At 36.2% G+C, this 12,641-nt stretch overlaps 1 protein-coding gene across 4 annotated transcripts in view; it reads right to left on the bottom strand.

Moving 5' to 3' along the window:
* zmat4b (zinc finger, matrin-type 4b) overlaps window positions 1-12,641 on the bottom strand; it is a 130,363-nt gene that overhangs the window by 34,984 nt on the left and 82,738 nt on the right. For all 4 annotated transcript variants that reach the window (XR_011182874.1, XM_006625361.3, XM_015345736.2 and 1 more), the window contains one exon: window positions 1,587-1,808. Coding sequence is in view for 3 of the 4 variants with exons in the window: in XM_006625361.3 (XP_006625424.2) it covers window positions 1,587-1,808 (222 nt within the window). In the remaining variant the exon portion in view is untranslated. The remainder of the gene's footprint in view (window positions 1-1,586; window positions 1,809-12,641) is intronic.

Raw genomic sequence — 12,641 nt, 5'->3', positions numbered from 1 at the left:
TTGGTCCAGAAACATCAATAACAATAACAAATGGTATTGAGTGCTCTGACAAAGCAATGCATATTTTAGCATTTGGTCTTTTGCAGTGTTAAATAGTACAGAATTGTTGAAAGCAGATTAGAATATACTTTCCTTATCAAAGCTTTTGATGTTGATCATCAAAGGAGGCAAAGAACAAACTTGGAATGGAAATTGAGAGGAAAATAAAAATCAAGCACAGGAAAATCCTGCAAAAACATTAAACATTTGTAATATTATATTTGTTTTTCCTTCATGCCCTAGTGTGAACCTTCCTCGATAAAATATTGCCGTGACTGAGCGAGCAGTACAATCCAATGAATTAAACAGCATGAGGCCACCTTATATGTTTTGCTACCAGTCCACAGTCACTAAAGCCTATTTTTCTGTTTGTTAGGATATTTACTAACTCATTGTACTCAATACCTTTTCATTCCTTCCACAGATCTCCCATTATTTGGACACTCTTCCTCACCTGTTCTATCCTTTTTCCATGTGCTTTACTGTATATCCCTGGTACCTTCCTCTCTCACTCTCACTCCTGAAGAAGGCGAAATGGCCAAAACATTGTTTTTCTTCTTTCTAGTTTTCAGTGTGTAATTAACCTTTGCTGTTCCTTTATAGCCAATGCATGCTGATGAATCTCCACATTCACACTCCCTTGAACTGGGGCAATTAATCACTGAAAATGGTTACCCTTTCTTACCGTTAATACCCATTTGCTCCTGATTTAGCAAGTATGTAAAACTCCAGGTTCATTAAAGGTTTGAGAGAGGATGTAAATAACACACAATGATGATTCAATGCAGCTTAGTTATTTCTGGAAAGAGTTTTAGAAAACAGTTACACCAAAAAACGAAGGTAACATCCTTATCTGGATGCCAGCTGGTGTTCATTAAGGAACTCTGTGTGTTCAATGTGAAACCTACAGTATTAAGCTAATAGACAGATAATATGAATAAAAGCAGGTATTTACAGTAAATGAATAGAGTGTAAATAAGAAACTAGAAGTCAGATAGTTATATTCCCTAAATGATCACAACAATGCATATAGAGCTTCTGTATTATCACATGCTGAAATACTTCATCACAATGATAGGTTCCCCTTCTCCATCCCCACATCAACTATCTCACTTATTGAGTGGGAGGAAGTTAGCAGATGAGATCTCTTTCCAAAAGGCAGTCTCATCTTAAACGTATTAACAAAACAGAACTATTTAGCTGAACTGTTGTTATCTGCAGTTCTAAGTCCTGGAATATCGCATGTGTCGTTGGCAAAATTGCTTTGTAATTGTTATTGACATGATTCAGGTCGTGAAACAATTACAGAATGTGCTCCACAGCATTTTTCTGCTGGTTCTTGCAAAGAGAAATTTAACAGCCCATGACACTATTACAGTTCTGGCACTTCACAGAGTTAGAAGAAGAAAGGAGGGCAAAAGGTTAGTTATAGTGTGGGGGAGGTTCACTGTGATGAGCCTAAAACTGAGGATTTATTTTTTATATGAGGTAACTAGCCTGGATTGCTCTAAACACTCATGCGCTGCGCTGCGACTCAAGTATCGTACCTTTGAGCTCTCTGACATCCAGTGTCTTGCCCAGCTGTTCCAGCAGATCTGCCCGGGCTGCATTCTTCTTGTGTTTCTTGCCATCGTAATGCTGCTGTGCCATTCCAGGGTTATTGAACCAGGCATTGCAGAGCTGGCAGTACCTGTCCGAGTCCCTCCTCTGTCGGGGTGAGGTGACAGGTGAAGTCTCGGGGAGCATCTTCACTGGACTTGGGGGCACCTCTAGAATGGACAAATTACACAGCCCAGGTCACCTTCTCTTTTTTCAAGAATGCAACACAATACAATATACTCCAGGAAAAGGTCATAAAAGAATGAGAATAATTCCTGATAGGCCGCTGGGTTAGAGCAATCAAATATATTTAGTCAAGAACCAGCAGAAAAAGGGGAGATTACAAATGGATTCAGAATACTGAAAGACACTAACAAACCAAATAATTACTCCAAACTCAAATATGGAATAAGGACCTGTAGACCTTCAGGACTGAAAACCAGGAGATGTTTTTTTTTAACAAAGTGTCATGGACATAGAAAACAAACTAATGAGTCACATTTCTGAAGCAGACCAAGAAAATCCAAGAAATCTGTTGTGTTCATTAACCACTAGCATTCAAACAAGCAAGTACAAAAACATTTCATCATTATTCCTTAGGCCAAAGAGCTTCCTCTTATTTACAGTTTTGTGTTTTTATACAGAATGTTCAAATGTATAGTGAGCAGTTTTCATTAGGTACATATAAATATATTTCTTGGATGAATGATTTCTGTGCTTTTTCTTGACCTACTGTATTTTTTTCCATATGGAAAGCAATACACCGACACTGAATTTATGGTTATTCTCTTCTTCAAAACCTTCAATATAAAATCCCACAAAACTCCAGAGTTAAGATGAGCAGAAGGACATAATTGCCCTGTTGTGCTTTATGTAGCCACTGACTGAAACGCAAACATCCTATTTTACGGCTGTCCATTTGAAGAATACCAGAGTTCAATTATATCATCTGTGCTATTAAGTTAATCAGTTTTCACAAGTGGGTGCACTCCCTTCCTCTTTAAAGGAATATCTGTCAAGATGCTATTTTAAAGGCATCATTTCATGATTATTAGCATGGAAAATGCTGATGAAATAGGAATCATCCGCATAATGTACATTATGCATACTACAGCTTTCAGATGGCGGATCTTGTCATTTATCACGTCAGCAGATTTGTAATCATTTGTTCAATAATACTGTTTTTGTTTTGAAGAAAAAAAACTATTTCTTGTAATATATAACCTTAATACAGTACTGAACATGAAAACTCTTCCCTCAATTGTAAAACTGCATTATCTCCAAATCTTCCAAATCTTAGAATCACACCCTTTTCTCGCACAGGTCTACAGATATAACACTACTTTATAGGGCATTGGCTGATTTCTATGCCACCACATTACTTACCCTTCCATTTTTTCCAGGGAAATGAACACAGTTAAGGAGCAGCATTAGTAGATACCCTTATATTGACCAGTTGTTTTGAAATTTAGCTGATGGTAATGGCATTCAGGGAATCTAACAAATTTAACATTAAGGCAATAATTGTTTTAGTCCAGGCTATCCTATTATTACCAATGCTTTCAATAATAGGTTGTCATCTTTTGTTTTTTTAGTTTCATTTTAGTATGCTATACTGTTTTGTTTTCCTGCTGATTTATCATTTCTTTCTGTTTTGCATTGCCATTTTAACTAAGGGCACAAAAGCAAGCTACAGCAAAGCTGACAATAAGAGAATTTGGTGAAGAAAGAAGTGGGTGTTGCACAAAGCTCTGAAGCCAATGCAGTCACTGCATTAAAACAGCAGCTGACAGGCAATTGTGGAAAAGTTCCACAGTATCTGATTAATTGGTCCAATTAACTCTGTAAATAAAGGGAGGTGGAATTCTGAACCCAAGAATTAAGCTGATGTAGGTGTTTGAATCAAAGTGTGTTTGAAATATTCACAGCTTGTGGAGGATGATAAGAGGCTGGATAACAAGTGAATCATTTGAAGAAAATAAGGAAGAATTAGATTTAGTACATCAAAACCTCTTTGTTCACATTTAGAAAACCCTATTTAAGCAATGTTAGATATGTCTGACGTAGCTAGCTTGATGAATTCCTCTAACTCATTTCTGCCTTGAAGAAATGGTTCACAAGCATCATAAATGTTAAGAACAAAAACTACAACTGATCTGCTACACAGACAGCAAGACAGATGTCACAGGTCCTAACATTTTTAACATGGTATGTACCAAGAGTCTGCAAGCACAAAACTCATGACGGTGACAAAGTCTAGAATGCTTTATTGTAGGCCTTTTCAGGATCCTCTTCAACAAATAAACAGCACCCAAAACCCCCAACACCCACTAGCACCATGGCCGCCCTTTAAAACTGAAACAAAAGCTTAATTGCACTTACATGAGAATATATATGAGAAATTCCAAGGTTTTTAACATTGATTTAATTATTATTAATTTAATAACCCCTAGTGTGGCTATTTACAAAAATTAGAGACGGTATATAGTAGCATTCGTCAGTTGCATGTCAATTCTGATTCTTAAGCTGTCCTACAGGAAACAGTAACAAAATGTTCCATTACAAATTAATCGTGTAGCTTTCCAGCCATGTTTGATTGGATTAGACACCATTTATTCTCCAGGCAGGCATTCTAAAGTGTAAAATACTTGAACAACAAAAACCTAGAAGAATTTTCTCCAGTTTCTTCACAGTCTTTCATCAGATCAATTTCTCTTCTGTTTGGTTGAAAACCTAATTGTCTCCTAACCCTAAAATAAAATTACTGAAATTGGACTCTGGGACTGAGTCTGTCCACTCCCCCCACAGCGTTATCTGTAGGAAATTCAGTATTACACTGATATACAGTATACTTGAGAAAAAGCCATACATGCATCATAAATACCAGACCCTGGCATGATTTGCAGTATTAATACAAAAGCCATCAGAAATTAAATTTAAAATGAAAAGCATTCCCATCATTTATACTTTACAAAAGATAAATACAAAAGGGCACCCATACCATGTAATCAGTAGGAAACTTAAAGGATTGTCTTACACAAAGTTGTTAAAAACACCATTTCTCTTCAGTTTAGTTTTTAGTTTAGTAAACAGAAAAAGTACAAACGGTTTAATAAAACAATGAAAATCTTGAAGGTATTGACAAAATGCAAACCAGAGAACCAAACATGACTAATAGCAAATACAATTAACTGATGGAACCACATGGCAACTAAGAGGTGACTATTTAGAGCTGAAAACAGGAGGCTGTCCTTTGGTTTTGTGATCATGAAACAAGCTGCTTGAAAAGGTTCCTGGACCAGTAAGTAACCACAAGAAACTGATGTGAAGAACAGTTTCTTTCAATTTAGAATATTTTTTACATGTAATCTGTCTCCCATCTTTATCATCAACATGAAACAGAGAATATGTCCTCCCATGTTTTCCAAACTTTTACCAGCTGTTCTATTTAATTTTCTTCTCAATATTGTAGCAAGGAGGCTTCTCTGTTTCCTAAGGAACTAAAACTGTGTCCTCAAGACAAGCAGGCATCTTGGCAATATTGTATGTCTAGAGACCTGTCACACTTGGCAGACCTGTAGGCTAGTACTTTAAACAAGATCCATTTAAAAGAGAAATACTAAAAAAACAAGCTGTGCACATGAGGATTCATCAGATTATACTGCAATTCCTTTAATATCTCCTTACAGTGTTGCAGGGAAGTTAAGCTGCAACTATATTGATGATACTAATTTCTTATCTTGGATTGAAATCATTGTACAGAGTAGCTGGCTTGTAATTGTACCATATGTCCACAGTGTCAGATTAATTGGGACAATTAACTTCAGTAACTAAAAGAAGGTGGAAAATCTTAAGGCAGAAATAAACCTAATGTAGGTGTTGGAATCAAAGTGTGTTCAAAATATCAGGATTTTGTGGAGGATGACAACAGGCTAGAGAACAAATAGAAAAATTCATTATTTGAAGAAAATATGACAGACCTACTGTACAATACATTAAACGAATCAATTCAAATTAAATCAAGCTCTGTCTGCTCAACAAGGTGATTGAGTTTTGTTTCTAATTTCTACTTCCTTGAGTGACAGTTTAAAAGCAAAGCACTGAACAAAATTAAGTGTGTTTGATGTATATCGAGAATCAACTTAATTTCTCATGCTATTTATTCATGTTTGATTTAAGAAAAGGTATATGGATTGTAGAGATTGACTAAATGTTTTTGGTGTCAATTTGGTCATTCATAACTAACCATGATACAATCAATTGACTTTGTTTCTTAAAGACTTGCCTCAATAGAGTTGATTCAGATGAGGGGATTTAACTTGTTCAAGGTCAAACCTATTGAAAATCAAGAAAAAATAACAGAAACGAACCAATATACCCTGCTTATCAAAACAGCAATGCTTTTGTGTCATTGGTATGTTAGAGGCTGAATTAAGTCATCTCATGTAGACGTGCCAGCAGTGGAGCCAAATCCAATTTAACAGAGAATCAAGGTTTTGTGCTGATCACACGAATTATATTATTACTGTATATACTGTATATAATGTATGATATATTTTATTATAGGAAATGTCAGGGAAGAGGTCACACACCTATCTACATCAGTGGGACTGCAGTGGAGAGGGTCAGCAGTTTTAAGTTCCTGGGAGTTAACATCACCGAGGACTTAACCTGGTCTCACTACTCCAACATCGTGGTCAAAACAGCACGGCAGCGCCTATTCTTTCTCCACAGGCTAAAAAAGTTTGGCATGCCATCACATATCCAGACCAGCTTCTACAGGTGCACAATTGAGAGTATCCTGACTGGCTGCATCACTGCCTGGTATGGCAACTGCTCCGCCCTGGATCGCAAAACACTGCAGAAGGTGGTGAAGTCAGCGCAGCTCATTACCGGCTGTGAGCTACCAAACATCTAGGATATCTACTCAGCTAGACGTCTTAAGAAGGCCAGGTCTATTCTCAAGGACCCCAGTCATCCCAGTCACAAACTGTTTTCTCTCCTTCCGGCAAGTAAACGGTATCGAAGCATTCAGTCAAAGACCAACAGATTAGATAGATAGATACCTTATTGATCCTGTGAGGGAAATTGCAGTGCAACAGCAGCTTAATTACAGAACAGCTTCTGCCTCCAGGCAATAAGACTGCTAAACAGCTCACCTTCAGCACCCATACATAGAGTTTTCCATTGTATTTGGCACACTACATACTGTATGGCACTATTTGGACATAATGTATTGCATACACACTGGATATGTAGCAGTTCTATTTATATTGATTTTTTTATTCTACTTTTATTGCACTATTATTATGTAACCTTATTCTGTAACTTTTAATTTTGTGATTTTTATTTTAATCTCTCCCTGGTGAGCTCACAGAAAAGACACGCTGCACGCTCTATTGCTGTGCATTTGATAAATAAACTTTGAATGATTGAATGTAAGTGACAATGTCAGTGTGGCAAAATGATTCTTTATTTGAGTATAACAAATCAATCGATGAGGAGGTACAAGTGCAATGGTCTGGCCAGACGTGTCTAGTTGCTACAGAACTCCACTTGTAATGAGTTGCAAAAACACACTGCAAGGCACTATATATAGATCACGTCTTGTGACCTCAATTGCTTCTCTTCCTCTGGGATTACCTTGATATGTCAACATTCCAACAAGCCAAGATATGTCCTCAAGCTGCTTGTGTAACATTACCTTTCTTACAAAATGAAAATATAACAGCCTTGCCAAACAGATGCACCTTATCACCCATCAACACTCCTTTTAATGAGTTGAATCTGTGCTTTTGCAACAGTAAAGGTTAGTCACATGTATCAAAGTTTATAATGAACAATCAATTAAGCAAAGTACAGTAGTACCAAAATTATTTAATCAATGTGCAAAATGTGTACAGTATGTTATGTTTCTAAAAACAGAGACATATACAGAATGGTAAACTTTATTGGATGCTCAGTATATTAAGTTCTGTCTATATTCATAGTGAGAGGATTGTGTCTGAACTACATTCCTAGAAAGCTGTGGGGACGTGCTGACTTCAATCATTGGAGTAGACCATTGGTTGGGCGACAGTTAAAATTCAGGACATGTACACAGAACATTTTATTTGAATTGCAGCAAAAGCAGAAGGGAGTGACCAAGGAGCCTGAAGCTAATTCATTTTCAGTTTTTTGGTACTGTCAAGCAGCTGGACTGTTATATACAGAAGAGGTTTAGGTTGAGCTCAAAGAAGAGCTAGGCACTACAGTATACTGAGCACTATTTGTGCTTTAAGGTGTCTGTGTTTCTGGAGACCTAACTATTAAAAGATCCTTTTTCCTGTATTGTGCTTCTGGTAGAGTCTGAATACACAGATATATTAATTCCATTAACTCACATTTATTATTATGTCACCTTAAACACCTCACAACATTCTTCATAGTATTCCTTGTAGTACTTTTGCATTAGGTATTTGGTAACATTATTAAGAATATTAATATTTAATACATAGTGAATCTTGGTAGACATTTAGTGATGCAGAAGGATACACAGTAAGCTAAAATAATACACAGGAATAATCAATACAATGGGAAGCATTATCACCACAAGGGGTGTGCAATGCAAAAGCTGTAATTTGGCAATTTCTTTATCTCTTCAGGATATCTGCCTCCCACAATCAATTGTCCACACCAGTGTCCTCCTGTGACTTACTTTATTTTTTACAAAAAAAAGTGAAATAATGCAGCATAAGTGCTCTATCTTCTGTTTTCAACTAGTTGTGAATGTAATGGAGCCTCTCAAGTGGAATGAAATCACCTTGTCAATGGCAGTGACAGCGGCACGCTTCTTAGTTGTTCTCTATAGTTATCATTTGTACCTGGCAACCTTGCTTAATTACTGTTTATTAGCCAGCAAACTACTTATGTAAATTAACATGTAGGCCAAGTTAGTTTTAACTCAATGTGAACTATTAAGACACCTTTTAATAGCTATTAATAGAACAGGACAAATCCCATAAAACATAGAAGATTCGTAGAGTTGTTAAAATTAAGTAAAGTGCAGTAACATTTGTACTGTGTGCATGTAGAATTATGATTCCAGAAAGGTGAGAAAGCTATGCTAAGGACAGAGACATTGCTAAAACCTATATTTCTTCAAGTCACATCACTTGCTTTTAACTCCAGCAGAAAATGCTTATGACTTATCTGTGAAGTAACTGCAACTGCCAACTGTAGCATTCTTTCCTGTCTACCTGCCTTTAATGTTGTAATATTGTTAATCATTTCAAATCATTTCAAATTACTCTTGTTCAATAAAAGAAGAAAAATGTATGCAGACACCTGACTTAAGCTCATATTGAAGAAATTTTAAAATTATGCAAAATTACCTTTGGTAATACCTAAACTGTACCTGTAATTAGTACACTTTATTATATATAAATTAAGAGATGACATTTTTTAAGAACCTGTTAAAATCACATAAAAATTAAAAGAACAGGGTTACTTCATATGCCTCTATGGATCCATGTAAATAACAGAACAGAAGTAATGGGTTGTTCCTGAGCATTCTTCTTACAATGGTGCTTAAAATAGATATAGTGATTATAGAAGGTGAAGTTGACTGCTTAAATACTACTGTGCTTTAGTATAGCATTCTACTTTTAGTAGCACCTAGAGGCATATAAAGAACTTTGAAGTGCTATGTTATGTCAGCCATTGTGGTTTCCAACCGGATATAAATACCAGCCAGCAATGAAAATATTTCTGTATTGATTTAAGTTTTCTTGCTTTTAGGAAAAATCTGTCAGGAACTAAGGTTGACGGTTTGCATTTTCCAGGAGGCAATGAAATTCTTTGTGTTATTTTATAATGTAGGACAGCAGGTATTTTTTGGCTTTAAGGAAATGCAACCTTTTTTGTGGAGTTTAAAATGTTGCAAAAAAAGTAAAGGGAGGAGAGTTTAAAAAAGTTTAAAATTGTGTTTTAAGGATAAGGAGTATATTTTTCCTGTGCAATTGATGAATAAACTATTTTGAATTTAATTGCTTTTCATATTTTGTGTACAGGGAGCAAAATAATACAATTTAACAACTCAATTTTCAATTTTCATTCTGTTCTAGGTGGCAACTCCCTTCTTCCCCAACAACAGAGAAGGCCAAGAATCTCCATATTCAACACACCTTTGGAGGCACCACCTCACCCCTGCCTTCAGAGATCCCCTACCTGTTTGTCACAATGGAGATCACAATGTAATAGAACATTAAGAAAAGTACAGGGTCCACTGATGCCATGGTAGGGAATGTGGTGGCTGTCAGCATGAAACAACCATTCTCTTAGCAGCAGTAATGCCAGTAAGCCAAATCTACTTCTACTGCACAGATGACAATATTTAGAACTGGAGAGACAATCTCAAAGAGGGAGCCTGTTCTACCCTGAGGGAAAAGTATACACCTGGGAGTGACAGTGGGATCCACTGGGAAACTTCTCTGAGCAGGAAAATCATTTCTGTCAATAAATTAAAAGCGGGTGGACTGATGGTCAGGGTTTGTAGAGGGCAACTTCAAATTATGCCAGAATGTGCCCTAAGGCATGTCTTTATCTACCAAAGATATGTCCCTGTGCCAGAAAGAACTGTTTGCCTGTGGTTTATATGAATATTTCAATATGCGAGTATAGAGAAAAGAGGCCAGCTCTATTGTTTTGTCCTTTACGTTCAGTATTCCAGGCAAGATATGAAATTGAAGCTCTGTGATCCACAGATTGCTGTAGGCATGCATTACAGGGTGAAAATATAGAAGAAGATGTACCTAACTGTTCTTTATATTAAAAAAATAAAATAAGAAGTTCCAATTTAAAAGACCATGCATTGGCTATGCCCAAAGCATGGGTTTAAACTTCTTCAGATGTTGAACAGCTGTTTTTGTGCTGATATTGCACATTGGTGACCCTTTACAATCATAAAACGTAGACGTTCTTTTGAGACTCTATAACAAATCCTATTCACTGTGCTTCTGGAAACAGGGACATGGTATGCTCTACTGGTGTGCCCTTTGATGTACTCTGTGATACTGCTGTAGTTTTCTGTTGCCTATCACATAACAGAACAAATACTGTAGGGGCAGTCTCAGGAATGTCACCAACAAGTAATCTGCAAGATTAGTTACATTTTATTAAATGAGAGTGCTAGATGTTATTGTCTTTTTAAAATGCGCTGAGATGGCATATGAAAGTTCCTTTGATTATACAGTTGGCAGTTTGGCAGTTATCTTTGCTTATACAGTTATTTAACTTTGCTTTATTAGTCATATATCATGCCATACATTCAAGTACTCTGTCTTTTATACTAACACCTGTCAAGTACCTCAGAGCAGAAGTATATTTTTCTCATATCATTTGTAATTTCTGGACTTTTCACTCTCATATTGTCTGTAGTATTGTCTATATCAGAGCAACCCTTAGATATAAAGGTCTTTATTAAAACTTCAGGTCTTCAGAAGTATTCTCAAAAAACCCTGAGTTTAAACCTGGGAAACCCTCTCCAAACCATTCTGTTGTCTCACAACCATGCACGTGAAATCCTTCAGCAGAGCTGTGGAAACATTCAATTAATTTGGTGATCTGTGGGATTTGTTACACTCTGCTGGGTGGAAAACTAATGCTCTGAGAATCACCACTGAGGCATTATGCCTTCCACATAATTATGTTCCCCTTGTGCACTGGGTTAGGCATTATGACAGGGTTCTTCATTATAAACTATGCTACACTTAGGCTTTTCATGTCCTGTGTCTGAGGCATTGCCTCATATAAAAAAAAATCCAATTGAAGGAATCGCCCTTTACCCTCCAATCAGCCACATGGATGGCAGGAATAGTCATCTTGGGAAAAATAAAAACAAGTTAACATCTGTGAAATCTGGAACCTTTGCTTTGAACAGAACAATTAACGCCCATCCAGGCACAGTTCATTGCTGTGTGCCTGTAATGTACAATAGGTAACAACTGCAGTAACACAAAAGCTAAAGAATGACATGGTTAATTCCTCATACATTCATGAACTAAATTAATGCTCGAAAGAAAAGTCCTAAGTGAACAACGGTCTTTTAATACTTTACTCTTAATTAAAAAGCAGTGCTAAGGATATAGACAGGAAACTGTGAAAGAAACATGCAATTATCAATGTACAGATATCCAACCCATTTTCATTTCAGCATTTTTTTCACTAGGAGGTATAACAATGTGGAAATAAAGGTAAAATAAATTCAGATTTTAATGCATCTTGCTTTCAGGCTGTTAGGCCACAAAATGTATTAGTTTGGAAAGGAGGCATACATGTTCTATAGGCAATGTTAAACTAGAAATGCAAAACACATCTTTCACCCCTTTTAAAACATGTTAGTCTCATAGACTTTTACTAAAATTTGTGTAATGAGTAATGAGCTCACATGGATTCACATACAGTAAATGTGTATGCTGGATAAAAGTCATTGTAAGTGCATAAACCTCTTCATTAACAGCTGATGACAACTTGAATAACCTCACTTGTAATCAGTTCAGTTATAGTGTAGGAACTAAATTACAATTTAGTACATGTACTGTAAAATGCCTGTGTTCAGAACCATAGCTTATATTTCCATTGGCTCACTGTTCATAAACGTTTACATTGCGGTACTGCTCGAGTTTAAAAGCTATCACAAACACTATCCAAAACAAAGGGGGAAACAGTATTAATCAATCAAGAAAATCATTAAATGAAAGCTGAACTAAATAGTAAAAAAACAGAAAGTCAGTTACAGTACATTGCTATTGCTTATGCAATGATTCTGGTACAACAGTGACATTAAACAGCCTCTATTCTCATGAACAATAATTATTAATCATTTGATAGTAATTATCTCATTAGGCTAACAGATCAACTACAAACGTCTACTTACAGTTAAACAACTCAGTAAGAATAATAAACAGTAAAAAAAAGTTAAAGCACTTTTATTATTTGCTCTGCTCAGCAGCCTGCCATACCAA

Source organism: Lepisosteus oculatus, chromosome 2 (assembly GCF_040954835.1).
Source record: "Lepisosteus oculatus isolate fLepOcu1 chromosome 2, fLepOcu1.hap2, whole genome shotgun sequence".
NCBI classification, from domain to species: Eukaryota; Metazoa; Chordata; class Actinopteri; order Semionotiformes; family Lepisosteidae; genus Lepisosteus; species Lepisosteus oculatus.
The sequence above is the reverse complement of the archived record's forward strand: the minus strand, read 5'-3'. Positions and strand labels throughout refer to the sequence as shown.